The sequence below is a fragment of the Schistocerca serialis genome, chromosome 1, assembly GCF_023864345.2.
Source record: "Schistocerca serialis cubense isolate TAMUIC-IGC-003099 chromosome 1, iqSchSeri2.2, whole genome shotgun sequence".
Classification (NCBI taxonomy): Eukaryota; Metazoa; Arthropoda; class Insecta; order Orthoptera; family Acrididae; genus Schistocerca; species Schistocerca serialis.
In genome coordinates, this window is record NC_064638.1 from 539,271,253 (window position 1) to 539,297,969 (window position 26,717).

General features: G+C 40.1%; 1 protein-coding gene across 1 annotated transcript in view; it reads right to left on the reverse strand.

The window, feature by feature from the left end:
* Nucleotides 1-26,717, reverse strand: part of LOC126475053 (poly(ADP-ribose) glycohydrolase-like) — a 134,160-nt gene that overhangs the window by 10,798 nt on the left and 96,645 nt on the right. The window contains exons 12-13 of the mRNA XM_050102606.1: nucleotides 20,847-21,081; nucleotides 17,610-17,735 (exon numbers count right to left, since the gene is read on the reverse strand). Coding sequence (XP_049958563.1) covers nucleotides 17,610-17,735; nucleotides 20,847-21,081 — 361 coding nt within the window. The remainder of the gene's footprint in view (nucleotides 1-17,609; nucleotides 17,736-20,846; nucleotides 21,082-26,717) is intronic.

Here is a 26,717-nt window from a genome sequence, read left to right on the forward strand (position 1 = left end):
TGGTTTATCTGACATCCAAAAGGGCGTGATCATTGGTTTTGAGGCCAATGTGGAGGCATTTCCAAAACGGCTAAGTTTGTAAACTGTAATTGTATCCAACTGTGGTTAAAGTATACTACAGGCTGTAGATGGCAAGGATGATTGACAGCTGCAGAGATGTGTACGGATGAATAGACGTGCAACTGTTTAGGAACTGACCACCCAGATGAACCATGGGGCTACCAAAAGTGTCTTCTCAACGGCCATTCAGTGAACACTGATGCATATGGGCCTCCACAGTAGGTGTCTGACTCATGCTTCCATGCCAACTGCTGTTCATCATCGAAAAAGGCTGGAATTTGCACTACAGTACTGCAACTGGGCGTCCACTGAGTGGCAACATATGGCCTTTTCAGATAAATCACGTTTTATGCTCCATAGGAAAGATGGCTGTTGGTGCGTACAGCGTGAAATGTCTTGCATCCTGCAACAATTGTCGAAAGGGTCCAGCCCGGAGGGAGGAATGTCAAGGACTGGGGAATGTTTTCGTGGCATACCCTGGGTGATCTCAACATTCTAGAAGACACAATGGATCAATCCAATAATGCATTTATCCTTGGGGACGATGTCCACACCTACCTGCAATTTGCTTTTCCTCGGTACGATGGTGTCTTTCAGCAGGAGAAGGCAATGTGCTAAGCAGCTCGAAAAGTACGTGCATGGTTTGAAGAGACCAGGATGAGTATACCGTACTCCATTGGTCACCAACCTCCCCGGATTTAAACCCAATCAAGATTCTGTGGGACCACTATTTGCGCCCTGGATCCTTAACCAAGAAACCTCCCGCAGCTGGCCATGGCAATGGATTTGCATGGCTCCATATCCCCGTGGATAACTTCAAGAACCTCACCAACACTCTTCCTGCACACCCCACATTGTGAAACGTGGTTATTCAGGCTTTTGACAGGTAGTCGCATTAATATGACTGGAACATGCATAAACAGACTTTAACTGGATTATATTTTTTCCCTGCAGAAATGGGCTGCTAATTTGTATTCCTCTACATTCAGCATATGGATTCGCATATTTAGATGGTGCTCAGACATAATACATTAATTTTTTTTTTTTTTTTTTTTTGACGTTCTAGATAGTGGAAACAGATAACCTGTTTGTTAACTTTGCTTATTAGTCCTCTAGCTTTCTGATGTATAATGGTAAGGTTATCCACACTAGTTTGTGTGTGACCCTTCATTTATCTGGGCCTCTCTTAAAGCAGTCTGTCTGAATAAGGTATTTAACCTGTAATCACAGGAATTGTACCACTGGTGATGTTCTTGAGTCATCCTGTCCTCTCCCCCCCCCTCCTGTATTTCTATATTTTTTTCAGATAATCTGTCTTTCCTCTGTCTATTACAGTATAGGCCCTGTCTTTTGTATCCCTAACTCCCAATAGCAGAAAGTGGCACAGCATCTATATGAGCCACACCTGTAGTCAGCAGCAGCTTAGTCAGTTCCAGGCCTACTCACTTGACAGCTTTGTTCATACAGGATTCATCAAGTTGCTGCAGACCTCACCAATGCCCAAATTTGTGTGTAATGTTACTGCACCAAACTTCTCCATCTTCTTCTTGGCTAGACCATTGCCCATTCTGCTACTATCAATACTTGGTCCTTTTCACTCAGATCTCTAGTTAGTGCCCCAATACTCTCCATTACTTGGTCAAGACTAGCAATTGGTTTTAAAATACTTGTGACCTGATAACCTGATAGCAGTTTCTCCTGTAAGTGTTTGTCTATACCCACCTTTGACTGTTACCTAGAAGCAAAACCTTTCTTTCTTCACTCAACTTAGTTTATGACCTGTCTCTTAAACACTTATTAATAGTCTGCTGCATCCTCTTTACTTCTGCAGCTGAATGAAGGTCCTTCACTTCAATGGATAACAGGGTATATCTGTTCTTTAGACCAGTTGTCACAAGCTATCTAAACTATTACTTTTTGCATCTTTCCTGCTACCTTTTCCCACCTCAACTATTCTAATTCGATTTTTGTTGCCTCAATCTGTGCTTGAAGGGCACAAATCTTCACCTCTTGTTCTGTGATTTCCTTATTTTTTTGTAAATACCTTACATATCCACGGGAGAGCCTCACTAGGAATTCTTCGTGCTGAAGCAATCATCCAAATGTAACTGCAATTCATAATCCCCGGACATTAGACCCAAACTATCAATTAAACTGTGTCAATATGTGCATTTGTCACACGTGGTTGCACTATTGTAAGTAATTACATCAAGACACATCCTGTCACAGGCAACCTGTGAAAGCAGCCATATCATATACCAGCTTTGCTGTAATCATTGCACAGCTTTTTATATTGGTATGACTACCAACCAGCTGTCCGTCATGATTAATAGCCACCACCAAGCTGTTGCCATGAGCAAACTCGATTACCCTGTGGCACAACATGCACATGAACATAAAATATTTGATTTTAATGGCTGTTTCACAACCCAGGCCACCTGGATCCTCGCCTCCACCACCACAAATGTGCAAACACGTGATATCCTTACAACATATTCTCCACTCCCAAAATCATCTCGGTTTCAACCTATAATAACCTGTTGCTCCCACACCTTCCACCCAACAGTTTCTGCTCCCTCTGTCCTATAACCTTCTTCCAATTCATGTTCCCTCATCCTCACTGTGTTCACTCTCTGCCAATGTACCCACCACTCTTTTCTCTCTTTGTCCTGTCCTCAGTCATGTGCATGAGTGGGCCTGCTTATGTAAATGTGTCTGTGTGTTTTTTTTTTTTTTCTGAAGAAAGCTTTGGCCAAAAGCTTAGTATGTAACAGTCTTTTCACTGTGTATACCTGCAACTCAGTGTGTCATCTTTATGGTGAGTAGCAACCTATTGTTTTCATTATTGTTAATCTTCCCATTTTCATATATAAATGATCTGTTACAGTTGTGTTTATACTTGTAAATAAGTGTTAACAAATGAGGCCCACTGGTTGTGGCTTCTAAGACTGAATTAACTTATATATACTTAACCAAAATCAAACCTGTGTTAATTTCTGTTTATAAACACCACGTGCTTCAATGTTTAGCCTTTTACATGAAACAGAAACAAACAAAAAAATCAAAATGAAGTTTGTCTTGTGTTTCTACATCTACATCTACATCTACATTGATACTCCGCAAGCCACCCAACGGTGTGTGGCGGAGGGCACTTTACGTGCCACTGTCATTACCTCCCTTTCCTGTTCCAGTCGCGTATGGTTCGCGGGAAGAACGACTGTCTGAAAGCCTCCGTGCGCGCTCTAATCTCTCTAATTTTACATTCGTGATCTCCTCTGGAGGTATAAGTAGGGGGAAGCAATATATTCGATACCTCATCCAGAAACGCACCCTCTCGAAACCTGGCGAGCAAGCTACACCGCGATGCAGAGCGCCTCTCTTGCAGAGTCTGCCACTTGAGTTTATTAAACATCTCCGTAACGCTATCACGGTTACCAAATAACCCGGTGACAAAACGCGCCGCTCTTCTTTGGATCTTCTCTATCTCCTCCGTCAGCCCGACCTGGTACGGATCCCACACTGATGAGCAATACTCAAGTATAGGTCGAACGAGTGTTTTGTAAGCCACCTCCTTTGTTGATGGACTACATTTTCTAAGCACTCTCCCAATGAATCTCAACCTGGTACCCGCCTTACCAACAATTAATTTTATATGATCATTCCACTTCAAATCGTTCCGTACGCACACTCCCAGATATTTTACAGAAGTAACTGCTACCAGTGTTTGTCCCGCTATCATATAATCATACAATAAAGGATCCTTCTTTCTATGTATTCGCAATACATTACATTTGTCTATGTTAAGGGTCAGTTGCCACTCCCTGCACCAAGTGCCTATCCGCTGCAGATCTTCCTGTATTTCGCTACAATTTTCTAATGCAGCAACTTCTCTGTATACTACAGCATCATCCGCGAAAAGCCGCATGGAACTTCCAACACTATCTACTAGGTCATTTATATATATTGTGAAAAGCAATGGTCCCATAACACTCCCCTGTGGCACTCCAGAGGTTACTTTAACGTCTGTAGACGTCTCTCCATTGATAACAACATGCTGTGTTCTGTTTGCTAAAAACTCTTCAATCCAGCCACACAGCTGGTCTGATATTCCGTAGGCTCTTACTTTGTTTATCAGGCGACAGTGCGGAACTGTATCGAACGCCTTCCGGAAGTCAAGAAAAATAGCATCTACCTGGGAGCCTGTATCTAATATTTTCTGGGTCTCATGAACAAATAAGGCGAGTTGGGTCTCACACGATCGCTGTTTCCGGAATCCATGTTGATTCCTACATAGTAGATTCTGGGTTTCCAGAAATGACATGATACGCGAGCAAAAAACATGTTCTAAAATTCTACAAGAGATCGACGTAAGAGATATAGGTCTATAGTTTTGCGCATCTGCTCGACGACCCTTCTTGAAGACTGGGACTATCTGTGCTCTTTTCCAATCATTTGGAACCCTCCGTTCCTCTAGAGACTTGCGGTACACGGCTGTTAGAAGGGGGGCAAGTTCTTTCGCGTACTCTGTGTAGAATCGAATTGGTATCCCGTCAGGTCCAGTGGACTTTCCTCTATTGAGTGATTCCAGTTGCTTTTCTATTCCTTGGACACTTATTTCGATGTCAGCCATTTTTTCGTTTGTGCGAGGATTTAGAGAAGGAACTGCAGTGCGGTCTTCCTCTGTGAAACAGCTTTGGAAAAAGGTGTTTAGTATTTCAGCTTTACGCGTGTCATCCTCTGTTTCAATGCCATCATCATCCCGTAGTGTCTGGATATGCTGTTTCGAGCCACTTACTGATTTAACGTAAGACCAGAACTTCCTAGGATTTTCTGTCAAGTCGGTACATAGAATTTTACTTTCGAATTCAATGAACGCTTCACGCATAGCCCTCCTTACGCTAACTTTGACATAACGCTAACTTTACCATAAACAAATTTAAAACTGAGCATGTAATATCCCATTGTAAGAACTATTCACTTTTTAATTAATAACACAACTGCACATGTTAAATCCTTGTATCATGAACTGAAACAGACACTAACATACTTAATATGTTTGTTTGTGTGGCCATCTTCTGCAGCAGCTGTTAACATCTATTACTATAAGTTATCCGTCTTGAGCTGACTGCAATCTAATTAAAAAGAATTACACCAGACACGTTTCACTTTTATTTATAAAGCATCTTCTGTGGTTATTCTGTAAGTTGGATACTTATGCTTATACATTTTGCTTGTTTTAGGTTAAAAAAGTGTTTTCTTTATAAACTTGGTCTGCAACTTACTTACAGTGTTTCTTTATATATTATGCTACTTCCCTCCTTGCTAGCAGTGGTTGGTGTCGAAAGGCTTCATTTCACATCTGCACCTGGCAGTTTTTACAATTAACTTTCTTAAAAACTGCTTCTCATACTACCTGCCACAGTGCTTAAGTCTGGTCATTTGTTTTTGTTCATGATGTGAGTGTTGTCAACTTGTGAAACAATCTTTTTCTTTCTTTCGTGTGTGTCTGTGTACGTGGGAGGGAGGGAGGGAGGGAGGGAGGGAGGGGGGAGGGGGGGGGGGAGGGAGGGAGAGAGGGAAATTGTCTTGTATGCATAAAAAGCATCAATCACATCGTTAAAACCACATAAACCACATAAAAAGCATCAATCACATTGGTTTTTAATTGTGCTGGGGCCAAAAGCCGAATAAAAAAGTATCAATCAAAATCAAATTGGATTATTAACTTCCGTGTGACTGGCACGAAACATGTTCAATATGCTGTCCACCGTTTTCTCCAACAAGTTGAAATCGTGAAACAGCACGATCCACAAGTGTTCGGTATGTTTCTGAGGTCACGTTCAGAATGTGTTGTGCAGTGCGTGCCTTCAATGCAGCTAAGTTTGCAATCGGAACACCGAACACAACATCTTTCAGAAAGCTCCACAGGCAGAAGTCACACAGATTAAGATCAGATGATCTGAACGGCCGGCTGTAGGAAAATGGCAGCTGATAATTCCAACATTTCCAAAATGGCGCTTCACAGCTTCTTAACTGGATTTTCAATGTGTGGAGGTGCGCCAACTTGCATAAAAATGATCCCAGTCACACATCCACACTGCTGGAGAGCTGGAATGACGGACGTGGTTGAACAAAAGACACCACAGTGTTTACCAGTAATGGTACAGGTAACACGACCGGAAGCACCTTTCTCTTCGAAAAAATATGGTCCTATGATAAATGATGCCATAAACATGCACCAAACAGTGACCTTTTTAGGATGAAGTGGTACTGGTTGATTTGCGTGTGGATTGTCCGTTGCCCATATTCGACAATTCTGTGTATTGACATATTCTGTCAGATGCAACTGGGCTTTGTCTGTTCACAATATCTTCCACAGCCAATCATTGTCCACTTCCATATGAGCAAGAAATTCTAAAGCAAAGGTCTCTCTTACTGGTGGGTCAACAGGAAGCAACTCATGCACATGGGTAATTTTGAATGGATAGCAAAGAAGGATGTTTCGTAGGATTTTATGCACCGTGCTCACAGGTATGTCCAATGTTCGGGCAATTCTCTGTGCACAGCACACTTGCACACCACCACTCATCTCCTCCTGCAATGCTGTGGCCACTGCTTCCACTGACATCGAATCAATTCGTTTCCTCCCTCTACCAGTTTGCACACCAAAAGAACCCATTTTTTCGAATTTCTGAATCATTTTCTCCAGATCCACAGCAGTGATTGGACCAACGCCTTTTTTTTCAAACCCTTCAGTGTCCGGAACTTCTGCAGAGCGACGTTTGCACAGTCATCATTCTTGTAATATTGCTTAAGTGAAAGGAGGAAAACCCTTGCACCCATCATGTTTATACCAGCTTCAATGGGTTGTGCACATGACAGGTGATTTCATTTACGTATTCTGATACATACAGCACCATCTATTGATCAATTTTCACACTATTTATTTCTTTTGTCATAGTTTTCCCCCTTCTCCTATAATATTCCATTGCAATTTGACATCACTCTGAGCAGTGGTGTTATTTCTACAGTGTTTTGAAAGTTTAACTTTAATTATAATCACCCTGTACTTCTGAATTGAGTTGTTGGTTTGGTGTGCTATTTACGTGCCTTGTTTTTTTGAAAATATTGGATATTCTGTGTGTGTATTTTTGGTTGTATGTCATTGTGTACAATCTTTTACTTTTTGTTTCTTTCGCACTTTGTGTTGTTTCTATTCTTGTATTTTGTGTATTTGTTTGTGTGTGATTTTGCCCTTGTGTTGGTGACAGCTGGGTGTTTGTCCTTTTCTGTTTCTTGATTTTCTTGTTCAGCTTTGTTACCAAGTTCTTGTTCGTGGCTGTTTGTATTATAGTATCCACTTCTTTTTTTGTAACTGGCTGTATCCAGTGGTACCGTGTTTAGACTGTGGAGCATTTATCTAAGTGCTGCCTGCTTTTGACAACAGGGTTGTTGTTATGCTTCGTGTACAACTGTGTCTGTTGTTGTTGGTTTTTGGTATACGTCAAATGTGTGTTGGTTGTTTTGAAAGTTTATGGTGATGTCTAAGAAATTTTAATGTGTATTTTGCTCTTCCTCTATTGTAAAATGTATCTTATCATGAACAGAATTTATGTCTGTGTGTAACTAGTCAATTTTATTGTTTGGTTCATCTGTCAGGTATAAGATGTCATTCGTGTATCTAATCCAGTATAGGATGTTGTACCTATCTGGCACTATTTTGTTAAATATAATCTATTCTACATGGTTCACAAATATGTTTGCTACAGTTCCAGACACTGAGGATCCCATTGGTAATCCTTCACTTTGTAAATAGAATTCATTATTGAACTGAAAATAGTTCTGTTCTGTTATTAGCTCTAGAAGCCCGACTGTTACTTTGATGTATTCATGTGGAAGTGTACTGTGTATTTTCATTTTTTTTTTTGTTTTGTTTCAATAACCTCTTGTCGTGCCCTGAAATAAGAAATGTCCTAGCCACTATCCTTCCCACCCCTCCTAGCATGGCATTCTGCCGTCCACCAAACCTACACAATATACTCGTCCATCCTTACACAACCCCTGCTCCCAATCCCTTACCTCATGGCTCATATACCCCTGTAATAGACCTAGATGCAAGACCTGTCCCATAAATCCTCCTACCACCATCTACTCCAGTCTGGTCACTAACATTACCTATCACATCAAAGGCAGGGCTACCTGTGTAACCAGTTATGTGATCTGTAAGCTAAGCTGCAACCAATGTGCTACATTCTATGTAGGCAGGGCAACCAACAAGCTGTTGATCCGCATGAACAGCCACCGACAAACTGTGGCCAAAAAACAAGTGGACCACCCTGTAGCTGAACACATTGCCAAACACGATACCCCTCATCTCAATGACTGCTTCACAGCCTGTGCCATATGGATCCTTCCCACCAAACCACCAACACCAGCTTTTCTGAATTGCACAGGTGGGAACTTTCCCTGCAATACGTCCTAGGATCCCGTAACACTCCTGGCCTCAACCTTCGTTAGTCTCTGTCCTCACCCATACAGCCCCCTCCCTGTTCCCATTCCAGCACTACACAGCCGCCATTTCACCGCCACACCCAGTCTTTTGATTTCTTTTATTTTTGTTTCTCTCCTTTCTGCTACTTACCTCATCCCCCCTCTGCACCTTCTCTCCTACCCTCTGTCTAAACTGCAACGCTTCACTGTCCACCACTCCCACCATACTATCCCTTCCCCTCCCCCTCCCCGCCCCAGCCTACTCCTTATCCCCACCCAGTCACCACTCCCATCATGCACTGGTGCTGCTGCTCGCAGTGTAGTTCCAGCTCTCTGAGACTGCAGATGTGTGTGCAAGTTGCGCTTGCGTGAGTGTGTGTGTGCATGTGTGTGTGTGTGTGTGTGTGTGTGTGACTACTGCTGACAAAGGCCTAATGGCCAAAAGCTATGATTGTGTGAATCTTTTTACTATGCCTATCACGGCCCAGCACCTCCGCTATATGGTGAGTAGTAACTTTCCTTCTCTCATATTGTTACATTCCATCCTAGATTTTCCATTGTTTGATTTTTGCCTGACGGCTTTTCTTCGATCCTAACCCTGTGCTGTTTTTCTTTGCAACTACTTTCTTTTGTGTCGCTATACTCAACGTCCATCCTTCTTTCTTTTCTTTCCTGTGTTTCTCTTGTTGCCTTACGAACTGCACTGCACGCACTACTTATGAGCCACGCTGTATCAACGGACTCGGCTGCGCGCTACAGACGGTGTCAAGAACACGCTGATTGTTGGTCCAGCATCATAAGTCGCACATTACTCCCGACGATATAATCAAGCCTATACCTTCAAACTGATCATGCTCCCTGTGTCAGTTCCTGTATTTTTGCATGTTATCTCTCGCACTTTTTCGGTGCCACACTATCTTACATCTCTAACTATGAATCCCTCCCCACCCCTCACACTTTCTCCGTTGTATCCCTGTTCGCATCCACTAAATCCACCTCATTCAGTCACATCTGCCGTCCCTGTTCTCTACGCTTATCAAACCTGCTACCCACAGTAATATACTTACATCTATTAATGATTAGTTATTCTCTACTTTGACCTTCGTGACTTCACTTACGTATTTTTTCGCAATTTTCCACCACCATGGATCCTTGCTCCTCCCATCTGCGTCAATACAAAAAAGTTTCCTTATCCCTAGCCAGATCCCAGTCCCACGTACTGTTCCTGCGTTGTAGCTTGGCTCATGAAATCCCCCCTAATGGCCTTACCATCAAATTACCTATCTCTGGTTGCCACCCCTCCTTCCACAATGACCTCCACCTGTTCAGATTCCGCCAATCCCTAGCCCTCACCAACATAGTCCTGCAAAACCATATCAACCATGCCCAATCCTCCTTGCAGTACCTTCTTTCCATCCACAAAATTCTCCTGCTATGTAATCCCAGATTTCTGGAACCCATAACACACATTGAAACTTGCCCTGCAGGTACTTGAGCAACATGCACGTCACCTCAAAAATCTCTCCATCCTGCTCACTTCCTACTCCCACCTCGGAGTACCACTGTCCACCACTTCTACAACAACTTCCAAACCACCCCCACACCCCCTTATAGCTGGCAAACCTTGCCTCGCAGACCTACTACACTTACCCCACCCTCCGAAACTCCCTCCCACCACCACACAGAACTCGAATCCTAAACGGACCCGCAACACAGTCATGAACCTTTCCTCCAGAAGTCTTAGTCCCACAGAAATATCAGTCCTTTCCAAAGGCCTCACCTTTTGCCCCACTCACAAATTCAACCATGCAGGACTAGTTAAAGACCTTCTCTCCTTCTCCCGGTCCCTATAGTGGAAACACTTTTTCGCTACCAACCCAACCAATCAGACTCAACCAAAGACCAACATTGAACCTTTCCTAACTCGGTTCACTCCTCCATCCAACCGTGATCCACCCCACTGCCTCCAAACCACCCCGTTAACTTTCCAGAATTTCTTATCCTTGAACCTTGTCTCACCATAATTCCCCAAATCCCTCAACATGCATACTAGCCTTGCATCTGCAGAAAGAACCACAGTCCACCATCTAAAAGCTGATCCCCATCTTATAATCTTACCTGCAGAAAAAGTCTCTACCGCCGTAGTTTTGAACCGCAAGGATTACGTGGAAAAAGGACTCCGTCAGCTGTCAGATACTTCCACCCACAAACCATGCCACAGTGATCCCATTCCAGCAATCCAGCAGGATCTCTAGTCACTACTCAAATCCTTTGGCCCATCCCAGAACCTCTCCCCAGAGCCCATCTCACTACTTACCCCTACCACTACCTGCATTCCCACCTTCTACATGGTTCCTAAAGTCCATAAACCCAACCAGGATGCCCCATTGTGGCTGGCTACTGTGCCCCCACTGAGACAATGTGCCCCCACTGAGAGAATCTCTGCTCTCGTAGACCAACACCTTCAACCTATTACCCAGAACCTATCCTCCTATATAAAAGATACCAACCATTTCCTTGACCGACTCTCCACAGTTCCTCTCCCTTTACCACACGGTGCCCTGCTCGTCAGTATTAATGCCACCTCCCTGTACACTAACATTCCTAATGCCCATGGCCTTACTGCTATCAAAAACTACCTTTCCAGACGCCCTATGGATTCCAAACCAACAACCTCCTTCCTAGTCTCCATGACCAACTATATCCTCACTCACAATTACTTCTCGTTTGAAGGCATTACCTACAAACAAATCCGCGGTACGGCTATGGGCACCCGCATGGCATCATCCTACGCTAACCTATTCATGGGCCATCTAAAGGAATCCTTCCTAAAAACCAAGAATATTAAACCCCTCATCTGGTTCAGATTCATTGATGACATCTTTGCTATCTGGATTGAAGGTGAGGACACCTTATTCACATTCCCCTAGAACCTCAACAACTTCTCCCCCATTTGCTTCACCTGGTCCTACTCAACCCAACAAGCCACCTTCCTAGATGTTGACTTCTGCCTCAGATATGGCTACATCAGTACCTCCGTCCATATTAAACCTACTAACCACCAGCAATACCTCCACTTCGACAGCTGCCACCAATTTCATACCAAGAAGTCCCTTCCGTACAGCCTAGCCACCCGTGGTCGTTGCATCTGCAGTGACGAGCAGTCCCTGTCTAAATATAGCAAGGGTCTCACTGAAGCCTTCACTGACCAGATTTATCTTCCCATCCTTGTACAAAAACAATTCTCCCGTGCCTTATCTTTCCAGTCTACCACCACCTCCCAAAGTCCCACAGTCTGGCCAGAGAGGAGCATTCCCCTTGTAACTCAGTACCATCCGGGACTGGAGCAACTGAATTACAATCTCCGCCAGGGTTTTGATTACCCCTCATCATCCCCTGAAATGAGAAATGTCCTACCCACTATCCTTCCCACCCCTCCTAGCATGGTATTCCGCAGTCCACCGAACCTACACAATACACTCGTCCATCCTTACACAACCCCTGCTCCCAATCCCTTACCTCATGGCTCATACCCCTGTAATAGACCTAGATGCAAGACCTGTCCCATAAATCCTCCTACCACCATCTACTCCAGTCTGGTCGCTAACATTACCTATCACATCAAAGGCAGGGCTACCTGTGAAACCAGTTATGTGATCTGTAAGCTAAGCTGCAACCAATGTGCTACATTCTATGTAGGCAGGGCAACCAACAAGCTGTTGATCCGCATGAACAGCCACCGACAAACTGTGGCCAAAAAACAAGTGGACCACCCTGTAGCTGAACACATTGCCAAACACGATACCCCTCATCTCAATGACTGCTTCACAGCCTGTGCCATATGGATCCTTCCCACCAAACCACCAACATCAGCTTTTCTGAATTGCATAGGTGGGAACTTTCCCTGCAATACATCCTACGATCCCATAACCCTCCTGGCCTCAACCTTTGTTAGTCGCTGTCCTCACCCATACAGCCCCCTCCCTGTTCCCATTCCAGCACTACACAGCCATCATTTCACCGCCACACCCAGTCTTTTGATTTCTTTTATTTTTATTTCTCTCCTTTCCGCTACTTACCCCCTCCCCCCTCTGCACCTTCTCTCCTACCCTCTGTCTAAACTGCAACACTTCACTTCACTGTCCACCACTCCCACCCTACTATCCCTTCCCCTCCCCCTCCCCGCCCCAGCCTACTCCTTATCCCCACCCAGTCGCTACTCCCATCATGCACTGGTGCTGCAGCTCGCAGTGTAGTTTGAACTCTCTGAGACTGCAGATGTGTGTGCAAGTTGTGCTTGTGTGAGTGTGCGTATGTGTGTGTGTGTGTGTGTGTGTGTGTGTGTGTGTGTGTGTGTGTCTACTGGTGACAAAGGCCTTAATGGTGGAAAGCTATGATTGTGTGAATCTTTTTATTGTGCCTATCGCGGCTCAGCATCTCCGCTATATGGTGAGTAGCAACTTTCCTTCTCTCGTATTAAAACATATGTTTTGGGTAATTTAAATAATCTGTATGCCTATAGTAACAGTTCTGTGACTTTTTCTACTTGATTACATGTGAGGCAACAATTGATCACTTAATCTGTATTGGGTGCAATTTCACATTTTGAAGAAAGAAGAACTGTTATGTCCATACTGACTACTTGAGTGTCAACATTATTAGAGACTGTAGAGACCTGGTCGGCACCAGTAGATCTTAAGGATGTGATTAAAGATTGGTGAACATCCAAATTTTAAACTTAAAAAGAGCTGGCTGTTCATTTTAAGGACATATCTTAAATCAGCATTTTCAGATGGTGATCCAGCAACAATGTGCAGCTACATAAGGGTTATGGTTTACAGGTATATAACAGTATAAGCCAATCATTAGAGACATTAAATAGGCACCTAAAGGGATTAAAGTACGATGTGAAAGCGAAAGGGAGAGATACCTGTTTGCAAGAACCAGTGAAGATTCTTCAGTAGTTGAACATGACAAAAGCTACTAGAAATTACTAAGAAAAGTAATTAAAAAAATCAAGGATCACGCTAATTATGTCACACATCGGTGATTCTGACAACTGACTTAAGTCTACACGGAATGTTGTGGGATGGGAAAACAGGCCACAGAAAATATCACTACTGAAAAATGGAAGGTCTATAAATGGTCAGTCACAGGTGGCAGATATGTTTAACAGTCATTTCTTTAATATAGTAGTAAATATAGGGACAAACAATTCAAGAGAAAAATCACAGCAGTATGCTGAGAAAACAAAAATTATTCTCATAAAATTCTATCATATGAATGTATCACCAACTTCTTCTTCTTCTTCTTCTTCTTCTGAAATTAAGGAAATTATATTTTCTCTCAAAAGTAAAGACTCATCTGGATTTGATGGTGTTTCCAACTGAGTACTAAAGATTTGTTCCCATGTGAATAAGCCCTTTCTTATCTGAAGTATGTAATGCATCATTAACTCAAGGTACTTTTTCAGAGAGACTGAAATGTGCCACTGGTAAAGCCTCTAAAACGAAATCAAAGTTTGGATTTCAGAAGAGCTGTACAACTGAGGATGCTATTTACATGTTCTCTCACCAAATTTTACAAGCATTAAATAACAAAACAGCACTGTCTGGTATATCCTGTAACCTAGCTAAGGCATATGACCCTGTGAATTACAATATTCTCCTACATAAACTTAGCTTTTATAGAACTGATGATACAGCCAATCAGCAGATAATATCATATCTAACCAAAAGAATGCAGAAAGCTGTACTTAGCAATTCAACCAATGTAATCGGAAGATTCTTCTGACTGGTGAGAAGTTATCTATGAGGTTCCTGAAGACTCAATCTTAGGTCCACTATTGTTCCTCATATTTGTAAACAATCTTCTGTCTAATATGCAACAAGCAGAGTTAGTTTTTTTTATGGATGACACTAGTATTGTAATCAGTCCAAGCATACGGCAATAGAAGAAATGGTACACAATGTTCTTAAAAGTATCATTGATAGATTTTATGCAAATAGTCTCACTCTCAATTTAAACAAAACATAAATATTCAGTTCCGCCCATCTAGAAGTACTAATCTAATGATAAGTGTAACATGTGGTGTTGAAATAATTAACGGAATGTAAACTTAAAAACTTTCAGGTGTCCATAATTACGAGAATTTAAACTGGAAAAAAAACGCATTTTGGAACTCCTAAAACATCTCAGTTAAGCCACATTTACACTCAAAATAATTAAAAATCTTGGGAACTTGCCCTTCCTGTCAATGTCATTTTTTAGACAATTGTATTCCTTTTTGCCTGCTTTGTTTACTGCATTTTTATATGTTCTCTTTTCACAAATGAAATTCAGTGTCTCCTGTGTTATCCAAGGATTTCTATTTGGCCTTGTCTTTTTAAATATTTGACCCTGCTACCTTCACTATTTCCACTCTCAAAGCTACCCATTTGTCTTCTACTGTATTCTTTTCCCCTGTTCCTTGGGCACTAATGACCACTGTAGTTGTGCACCCAAATAAATAAATAAACAAATAAAATAAAATAAATAAAAAATAAAAAAAACAAAAAATAAAAAAAAATTCCCCTGTTCTTGTCAACTGTTGCCCATTCCTCTCTCTGCAACTCTCAATAACCTCTGGTTCTTTCAACTTACCTAGGTCTCATCTCCTTAATTTCCTATATTTTTCCAATTTCTTCAGTTTTAATCTACAGTTCACAGCCAATAAATTGTGGTTAGAGTCCACATCTGCCCCTGGAAAAGTCTTGCAATTTAAAATCTGGCTCCTAAAAATGTCTTACCACTGTATAATCAATCTGAAACCTTCCAGTGTCTCCAAGTCTCTTCCATGTACACAACCTTCTTTCATGATTCTTAAACCGGATGTTAGCGAAAAGTAAATTGTACTCTGCACAAAATTCTACCAGGCAGCTTCCTCTTTCATTCCTTTCGCCTAGTCTATATTCACCATCAATTTTTTCTTCCCTTCCTTTTCCTACTATCGAATTCCAGTCACCCATCACTATTAAACTTTCGTCTCCCTTAACTACCTGAATAATTTCTTCTATATGATCATACATCTGTGGAGCCAGTTGGAAAGTAAACTTGTACATTGACACTAATAAACTAAAAGTAGGGTAAATTACAATGTCAGTGGTGTTTGTTGCAGGATTCTAGTATGAGTTGTTTACGAGATCTCATATTTTGAAAAGTACCCCCCTCCCCTCCCAAATATTGTACAGTAGCTGTGGTAGCACACACTAAAGAACAACACTACTGCAATCATTAGTTATGCGGATTCTGACAACTGACCATCACAGACTGTGTACAAAATGACCACCGACAGCGGCAAAATACACTTCCAGTCTGATATGGAACAACTGCTGCAAACGTCCTAGCATTTCAATGGGGATGCCTGAGCAGGCTGCAGTAATACATCATTGTATATCATCGGGTGTAGTTGGTATGTCCATGTAGAAATTGTCAGTTAGCTTTCCCCACAGAAAAAAAGTCTTTAAGCATCAAAGCTGGCGAAAAGGTTAGCCAAGGTATAGGGCCTCTGCATCCATCCAATGATTTGGAAACAACTCATGAAGACATGCTGTAGTATATCATGCACTATGGATGGGACAACCATCATGGTGGTGCCACAGGTTCCTCCTAGTCTGTGGAGGAATGTTTTCTGACATCTGTGGAAGATGGTCTGTTAGGAGGCTGTGATACTTCTGCATGTTCAGTGTTCTGTCTATGAAACACAGGCTTATGAGCTGACAGTTCACTATCCCATAGCATACATTTACACTCCATGGATGCTGACATGGTGGTTTACCTGGCCATGATTGGTAAATGTTGCTTCGTCACTAAAGAAGATACATGAAACATATGGAGTATCCTGTCTTAATGTCCATGTACAGAAGTTAACACAATTCTCATAATCATTTCCATGCAGCTCTTGACAGATAGAGATGTGTGAGAGATTGAACATATGTCTATGGAGAATGCATATGACACTTTCCTGACTCATGCCACTTCCATGGGTGATTGCACAGGAGCTAATGTGCAGATCAAATACAGAACAATCATGATTATTAATTTCCCCCCCTCTTCTGTTGTCATGTGTTTCTTCCTGTTATGTTGTCTAGGTGTTATGCTATCACTTTTACATAACTGTTTGAAGAGGTTGACAAATAATTGCTGAGATGCTTGATGTCTGTTGGGATATATTACTGCACACACAAATAGCAAAAAAACAGTCTGTTGGGATATATTACTGCACACACAAATAGCAAAAAAACAAACTGTATTTTCTTACACTCTCCATACACCATAAGCATGGAGATCTTGTAAACCGACATTCGGCCAGGAGAGTGGTGTGCTGACCACATGCCCCTCCATATCTGCATCCAGTGATAAATGTGGGCTGAGAATGACATGGCGGTCAGTCAGTACCGTTGGGCCTTCAAGACCTGTTCGGGCAGAGTTTAGTTTTTATTGTTTAAATCCCATCATCCATTCACAGCCTACTGCTTGGACTGACATGCATTTAACTTGCTAGCAAGTTGCAGTGCACTCAAGAAATACAAAAGCACACTGTAAGCAAACATAACATCATCATATCCAGCAACTACAAAGGTTGAGTGGCACAAACAATTGTCAGTGTGAAAACTTTTCAAAATACAATATCATGTAAATGATTCACACTAGAAAGGTACAACAAACACCACTCACATTCTAATTTGTCCTTCTTTTAGTTTGTTAATGTCAAATAAGAATTGTTCCATTTAAAAAAGTGTATGTTTCCACAAAAAACACACTTTCAACGTGTTACTACAATCTGTTTATTGGTTAACAACAAGAGCCCCTGACTACCAATCCATTCTGTGAGAACTGCACACCAATAGCACTTTCCATTTCTGCAATATCTGTGATGCAAGTTTTAGGTGATTCACCCTGTATATTGTGGACAGTAATGGACCTATAACACTCGATTGTGGCAATCAATGATTTTTAATAAACCAAAAAATTCAAAATGTCTTCATTATCTTATATTAAGATTACAGTAAACAACTTACCTGCTGGATTTACAGATGTCTCTGAATCAGAAATTCGTTTGTATAGGTATGCATACAAGTCCAGAGTTACCTTTCCATCTCTCACACAATAGTCATAATACTGCTGCAGATACTGCCAGAGTCTCCCTGAATGAAGAACACAATCATGTAAAATGAACTAAAATAAAACACTTCTCACTAAACTTAAAGCATAAAAAAGCAAAAGAGTTAATAAGCAGTGCAATTACACACTGGTTTTCCAGCCAAAATACAAAAATGTAGCCAATATAGTTCGACATATGCATCTGTAATAATACATAGTAATATTTTAGATAACACAAAAAAATTCAAAATTAGGCTTTGCTGTCTTTGTTGATTTTTTTTAAATGCTAGTCAGCGAGTTTACATTTTTCAATAGATAGTACTCTGGTGGTTTTTTTTTTTTTTTTAAAATCCAATCATATACAATCTGACACATTTTATCAAAGGGGGAAAAACAGAAGATGAATGAAGAGACATCTTTATTTTTGAGAAATGTAGTTATGGAAAATCACACTAAGTTACACCTAATTGAAAGATCAATAATCAAACTTCATACAGAGTGTTTTTCTGTCTATTTTTGCTTTCTTTTTTCATTCCTTTCTTGGTAAACATTGTTTTTTTTTTCAAATTTAAAAAATAATAGAAATATTTAGTTTGTATTAAATTTATAAATATTAATTACAAGATGACAGAGAAGTTCAAATCACACCAAACTAAATGAGAAAATAATCATCAGACCAGAATATTACATATTCTCATTACAGTGATGCAAATAAGAGTGTTTCCCTTCTGCTCTGGATATACAATAAAAAACCTTGATTTGACTGACTCAAGAAGTGTTCAGAAGGCACTACCATCGGAATCACAATTTTTAGTGTTTTGTGTAAACAGAAAATATACATCCAAATAATGTAATAATACTACCTAAAGTTGAATTTTTAAGTGTTCCCATTTTTAATGTTGGTCTGTTCCCTGATGATAGGTACTTGTGAAATTTGTCCATGCACCATCACATTACCAAATAATGCCAGCACATTACATCCAAAATTGCCTTAAACATTTCACTTGCAAGATAATTTTCATCTTCCTGCTTTAATGAGACAACCGCAAAATTACCTGCAAGAGAGTGGATACGCAGAGGCACAGAGTATAGACTGATTATGCAATGACAGCCATTCCAGAATAAGCCCTGCAGCAGAAACCCGACTGACTGCTACCCTGCACAAGCTAAGATGCCTGTTCAAAATGTAAACCAAAGAATTATAGTTTTAATCAATTTACAGATGTTAAATCTTTTTTTTTTCGAAAGTATTAAACTCCTATAATCAATCACTTATCCCAACTGTGTTTCCCATCCTCTATGCAGCCCTGAAAGGCTTCTTTAGGAATAGGCCCATACAGATTCTCCATAATGTCATTAAGTGTGTCACAAAGCAATGACTTTAATTTTGAAAACAAAATTCACATGGGGAGCAATCTGAAGAGTAGGGTGGCTGGGGTAGGGCAGCCATACGATGTTTGGTGCAAAACTAATGCTTTGTCATACCTGAGTGATCAGATTCATTGGGTTGCAGACTTTCTTATGCAACCATTTCAGAACCCCTCACAGCACTGACCATTCAGTGTTTGGCTTTTAGGCAAAAATTTAAGCTGTAAAATTCCACTGATTGTGATCAGTACTTTGACATTGGATTAAGACTGGAAAGCAATATTTTTTTGGAAGTGGGATGGATGAGGGGATTAGTGGGAGGAGAGAACCTTCAGCAACCCACTGTGATGATCGGACTTCATCTAAAGGACTTTGCCAATGTTTCGTCACTGTTAGTTAGTTCAAGGAGTGTCTTGTAAAATATACACTCAGTGTTCCAGCTGCTTCTCAGTCTTGGCAAAAATAAGAAAAAGTTTGCAGTAAAATGGCAAGTTCTTGAATATTGAATATTTAGATGATGGGCGACATGTACAAGATACCTGATTTTATGAATGTGAGTGCAACCAGTGGAGGTTAAAGATTTTTCTGATTGAGGATCATCTTCAACTGATCAACAATCGCTTTGGAATTGGGAAATCATTTGTAAGCTTCCTTCAAATCTTTACATGTTTCTGTATCTTTTTTCCTAAATTTCTCATTGCATAGTTGCTCAGATAAATCAGAGACGCAGCAAAAATTGTCACAATCAATGTAACACAATCTACTTCAATAATAGTAGCTTGGAAGCTAAACATAAAATCAATGGAACACTGTGATGGACACATTGCTACAGTCCTGCCAACAGCACATCATTCGAATGTTTCATAACTGCATAAGGGAGGAAAAACTTTTCTTTTGTTTTCCCCTTCTTTTTGTTTTGCAACCCCCACCCAACCACTCACCCAAATTACTGGGATCCAAAAATCTCCAAAATAAAATTACTAAAAACACAGTTTTCTTTTCCTTGACTATCTTTGTCATCTCACTGCCTAACCAATATGTAAACAGTTTTCTTTTAGGCACTGCTACATTGGCTTCTTCAGACTCTCAAATTTCATATGCTGCTGCACAATCTTCAATTTTCCTTTCCATCCATCTGCAACAACTACATTAACCCACATTTGGTAGAGAGTGCTCCTTATCTGTTACAACTTTTACACCTTGATCTTCCCTATGTTTTTCCTATTTTTTCACTCTTGTTGAAAGTCAAGTCCAAAACATAAAAGCTACCACTCACTTTTTAACACCAAGGAGAATAAAGGTGTGTAAAAAGTAGTTTATGACTCCTTGATTAGGATTTTGTGGTCTTCACTGATGCATGGCACAGATATAGCAGAATAATAACTGTACTTTTAAATTTCCTGTAAAGTATACTTAAATTCCCAGTGATGAATATGAATTCTAAAACCAGAAGCAGTCAGTCACCAATTGGTTTCAGTGCGACTCATCATACTGTTTAAAGACAAATGATCATCAGTTATATTCAACCATGTAAAAATATCTTCACAGAAGACAGTGAATAATTATGGGGAGAAGACATTTAAAATTAGCGATTGTAATGAACTTTTCATAAGTACCATCTAATAAGTAGTAAATTTTTGAGGTTCTTTTATTCTATATGTGCTGCTACATAATTCCAAAAAAATAAATAAAAGGCAAGCATTATAAAATACCATTTTCAAAGCAATTCTAATTTCACAAAATAAATTGTCTGTTTATGCAAAACAAAGACAGGAAAATGTAATTACCAACTGTAACATGATTCTCCATCAAAAAAGTGTACATCTGGAAAACATCGTCTCGTAAAGTTTCATTTCCAAATGTGAAGTACGCAAGATGACGACCAGCTTCAGTAGCTGCCATGAGCTGCAGCAGTGACTTTAGCTTAGCATTGCCACGGTATACTCCACATCCCCAGTTTCCTGTTGCCACAGGTGTACGCTGATCTTCTGGAATTTCGGGACTGAAGAATCCAACGTAAGCCTATGAAAATTATTATTTTAGATTTCATCTAGAAAGATATGTAAATTAATTATTATGGAAAGTTTGCCATTAGGATTTAAAGGGCACAATTTTTCAGTGTTAATATGAAATACTGCGAGATTTTGAAACAGCAGGAAATAATCGCTTTTGTAGCAACATCCAAAAACGTTATAAGAATATGTGTAAAAGACACAAATTTGTCCTCTAGATTTTGCAGTATCCAAATGAAAGATCGGCAGTATCCGAAATGTCATAGTGCTTGACTAGCAATAAATATTTTTGTGGCTTAAAGTAACATTTGTTGTTAGTTTCTTTTTTCTGTATGTAATACTTTGTAAGTTACTTCAAGGATAATGACTGAAGTTCCCCTACACATTTTTGTAAAGCATAAATAACATTTTTTTTGTCAGTCTGGAGTAACAGTAATACAGGTTCAAAACATTTCAAAGAAAAGAAATTCCACAAAACATGAGCCACGTAATAAAGAAACAGGAAACCAGTTAAGATTTGAACATTGCACACATTAAGCCTGTTTCACAATTTCAAGATTTTTTTTTTTTTTTTTTTTTTTTTTTTTTTTTTTATATTTCATAGTCCTTCCAAAACTCTAAACCTGATAATTTAGTGCTAAGAACACAATGGCTAATTTGATCTAATGTAAAAGTATTAAAGTATGAGACAGGACTGCTAACTAGTAATTATCTACAGGAGGCAAAATACTTAATACTGCTGATATACATGTATAAAGGCACATGGGACTATCCTAGCTTTCCAAACTATTGTGAGAGGAGCACCACCCTGTTGTGAGGACGAGAAGAGAGACATATTAAATGGGTGATGTCACAGACAATAGGAGGTCAAAGATCATACATTGATAAGTATTGTGTCAGCTTTGGGCAAGAGATAATGAGAAGTAAAGATGGATTAAAAGGTAGAAAAAGATATGGAAAAAAATTTTGAGAGAGAGAGGAAGGAAGGAGGAAAAGATGAAAAAGTAAATGAGATACCCTCCTAGACTTCCTACCACAAAACAAAAGTGGAAACCAGAAACATAATTTTTGCCTAGCTGTCCTCAATCTGAAGATTGGTTTTACCACTATAATGCTTCAGCAGATGTTGGAGGTGGTAAGCCTTTGTCTTCCTCTGATCTTTGAACTGATTTACCCACTCATTTATAAGGGAACCTACAGTTAATTGTGGACTCCAAACTATGGCACAATTCAGCATTTCTTACATTAATAAACATTGCCAGATGTGAGAGAAGTGAAAGACAAAAATCCTGGGAGTGACAGGGGATCGAAACCTCCACCTTTGATCCATAGTTTATTACCTAAATACTGACCCACTCAAATATGCACTATCTGAAGTTTAATACTTCTTCCTGTTCTTTTTCCTCGCCATTATCCCATATTTTTAGGGGGATGTCATGTTAAATACTGAATTTGGTAATGTTGGTAGTAGAGAGTGGCCAGATGCCGCCCCCCCCCCCCCCCCTCCAAGTGGCTATTTGTGTACCCCAATCTTTTGGATCTAGGGTTATTTCAAGCGAAAGTGTGCAAACATTTTCTAAATGTTTGCACACCTTGTGAGAAGGTGGGACACTGGAATCAGCCCAGTATTTACCTAGTCAGATACGGGAAACTGCCTAAAACCAATATCCAGGTTGACCGGCACAATGGCCCTCATCATTAATCCACCAGGTGGTTTCAACCTGGGCCCTGTATACTTCCCTGGATCCCACAAGGGGTTTGCTAATGCATGCACATATCCAGGTAGATCTGTCCAGAGTCTAATTAATGAACAGAAAAGTGGGTTAATTGCACATTGGGTTAACTGATACACATGCCAAAGGTTCCTGTTGTTGTGGTATTCAGGACAGAGACTGGTTTGATGCAGCTCTCCCTGCTACTCTATCCTGTGAAAGACTCTTCATCTCTGAGTAACTACTGCAACCTACATCCTTCTGAACCTATTAAGGGTATTCGTGCCTTGATGTTCCACTATGATTTTTACCCTCTGCACTTCCCTCCAATACTAAATTGATGATCCCTTGATGCCTCAGAAAGTGTCCAACCAACTGATCCCTTCTTCTAGTCAAGTTGTGCCACAAATTACTCTTCTACACAATTCCATTCAGTAACTCCTCATTAGTTACGTGATCTACTCATCTAATCTTCAGCATTCTTCTGTAGCGCCACATTTTGAAAGTTTCTATTCTTTTCTTGTCTAAACTATTTATCGTCCATATATCACTTCCGTACATGGCTACACTCCATACAAGTACTTTCAGAAAAGACTTCCTGACACTTAAATATATACTCGATATTAACAAATTTCTCTTCTTCAGAAACACTTTCCTTGTCATTGCCAGGCTACATTTTATATCTTCCCTACTTCAACCATCATCAGTTATTTTGCTCCCCAAATAGCAAAACTCATCTACCACTTTAAGTGTCTCATTTCCTAATCTAAGTCCCTCAGCATGTTGATTTGACTACATTCCATTATCCTCATTTTGCTTTTGTTGATGTTCATCTTATATCCTCCTTTCAAGACACTGTCCATTCCGTTCAACTGCTCTCCCAGGTCCTTTCCTGTCGCTGACAGAATTACAATGTCAACAGCGAACCTCAAAGTTTTTATTTATTCTACATGGATTTTAATTCCTACTCTGAATTTTTCTCTTGTTTCCTTTACTACTTGCTCAATATACAGATTGAATAACATTGGAGATAGGCTACAACCCTGTCTCACTCCCTTCTCAACAACTGCTTCCCTTTCATGCCCCTCGAATCTTATGACTGCTGACTGGTTTCTGTACAAATTGTACACAGCCTTTTGCTCCCTGTATTTTACCCCTGCCAGTTTCAGAATTTAAAAGAGAGAATTCCAGTCAACATTGTCAAAAGATTTCTCTAAGTCTATAAATGCTAGAAGTGTAGGTTTGCCTTTCCTTAATCTATCTTCTAAGATAAGCTGCAGGGTCAGTATTGCCTCACGTGTCCCAACATTTTTACGGATTCCAAACTGATCTTCCCAGAGGTTGGTTTCTATCAGTTTTTCCATTTGCCTGTAAAGAATTTGTCTTAGTATTTTGCAGCCATGCCTTATTACACTGATAGTTCGGTAATTTTCACACCTGTCAACACTTGCTTTCTTTGGGATTGGAATTATTATATTCTTCTTGAATTCTGAGGGTATTTCACTTGTCTCATACATCTTGCTCGCCAGATTGTAGAGTTTTGTCAGGTCTGGCTCTCCCAAGGCTATCAGTAGTTCTAATAGAATGTTGTCTACTCCAGGGGTCTTGTTTCAACTTAGGTCTTTCAGTGCTCTTCACGCAGTATCATATCTCCCATTTCATCTTCATCTATGTCCTCTTTCATTTCCATAATACTGTCCTGAAGTACATCGCCCTCTATATACTCCTTCCACCTTTCTGCCTTCCCTTCTTTGCTTAGAATTGGTTTTCCATCTGAGCTCTTGATATTCATACAAGTGGTTCTCTTTTCTGCAAAGGTCTCTTTAATTTTCCTGTAGGCAGTATCTATCTTACCCCTAGTGAGATAAGCCTCTACATCCTTACATCTGTCCTGTAGCCATCCCTGCTTAGTCATTTTGCACTTCCTATCAATCTCAGTTTTGAGACTTTAGTATTCCTTTTTGCCTGCTTTATTTACCGCATTTTTATATTTTCTTCTTTCATCAATTAAATTCAGTATCTCTTCTGTTATCCCAGGATTTCTACTAGCCCTCGTCTTTTTACCTACTTGATCCTCTGCTGCCTTCACTATTTCATCTCTCAAAGTTACCCATTCTTCTCATATCGTATTTCTTTCCCCCATTCTTGTCAATTGTTTCCTAATCCTACCTCTGAAACTCTCTACAACCTCTGGTTTAGTCAGTTTATCCAGGTCCCATCTCCTTAAATTCCCACCTTTTTGCAGTTTCTTCAGTTTTAATCTACAGTTCATAACCAATAGATTGTGGTCACAGTCCACATCTGAACCTGGAAACGTTTTACAATTTAAAGCCTGGTTCTGAAATCTCTGCCTTACCATAATACAATCTATCTGAAACCTTCCAGTGTCTCCAGGCCTCTTCCACGTATACAATCTTCTTTCATGATTCTTAAACTAAGTGTTATCTATGATTAAGTTTTGCTCTGTGCAAAATTCTACCAGGCAGTTTCCTCTTTCATTCCTTACCCCCATTCCACATTCACCTACTACTTTTCCAATCGAATTCCAGTCCCCCATGACTATTAAATTTTCGTCTCCCTTCACTATGTGAATAATTTCTTTTATCTCACCATAAATTTCTTCTATCTCTTCATCATCTGTTGAGCAAGTTGGCATACAAACTTGTACTACTGTAGTAGGCGTGGGCTTCGTGTCTATGGCAATGGTATACAATACTTATTAGTAGATCTCCTGCCAAGGATTATAACTTCGACCCAAGTTGAAGTGTATAGTAATCAGGATAACATAGAGAACACCTTTATTGTTGGAAAGCTATTTCGTATCATAGTATTTACCTTCTGAGGATACACAGGGGTAACATTTGCCTAGCTACAACAGAAGGTGCCAGTACTGCAGGAATCCTAAAAGTCAACATGGTGAAATCAGAAACCTTAGAATTCTCCAATTTAAGGTAGAGATGACTCTAAAAAAATCGTCAACGAATAAATTCTTGGACAGAATGCTGTAATTGGCTGGCAGAAAAAACTGAATTCATGTACGTCCCTAGATACTGTGATGTTTCCACTACAGTATCATCAAAAAACTATGTCTGCAGGATGATGCAGTACATCTTCAAGCACACAAGTATCCACATCATAGCTTGTATTAATGAAAGTTTATCTATACAGGGTTTCTATACTAAAATTCGTCACAAGTATTTTCTCTGGTGCTTTGGCATACATTCACAATTTTGTCTTTGCAATGTGTAAACAGTGTCAGCCACAAATATTGCTTATCACTCGTTTCATGCGACACCCATCGTCAACAGGGAGTGTCGGTTTGTTTTGCTTTATGTTACAAACAAAATTATTTTTAAAGTGGAATTTTACATGCTCATTCAATAAAGTTGTCCCTAAATAGTCTAATGCAATATTGGTTTTATCAACATATATTAACAGGGACAGTAACACATGAAGAATAACCAATATTCAAGCAGAGACCTAGCAGTCAGCACGAGCCAGGGCAGCATGTGAGTTGCTGCCTGTGTGCTGGTTATTCTTCATGTTTTACTGTCCCTCTTATACATATCAATTAAATGAATATTGCACAAGGCTAATATGGGACTACTCTATTGAAAGGGCATGTAAAATTCCACTTCCTGAGAAAATGCACCTGACAGCTGTTGGGAGACACATCTGGTTTTATACTGAAATCAGTCACAATGTTTATGACTTAGTAATTATATACAAGAATTATAAATAATAATTCTGAGACAGTGACAAGTTGCAGTACATACACATAACCTACATTATGATCAATTCACTTAAACCAGTACTATCAACATCACAGATGATTAGGCTGTATTAAACCTTTGATTGGTGTCTGTGCCTCGGGTGCTACAGTGTCATGCCTTGCATTATACATGGAATCCCAAAAAATTCCAACTCTTACGCC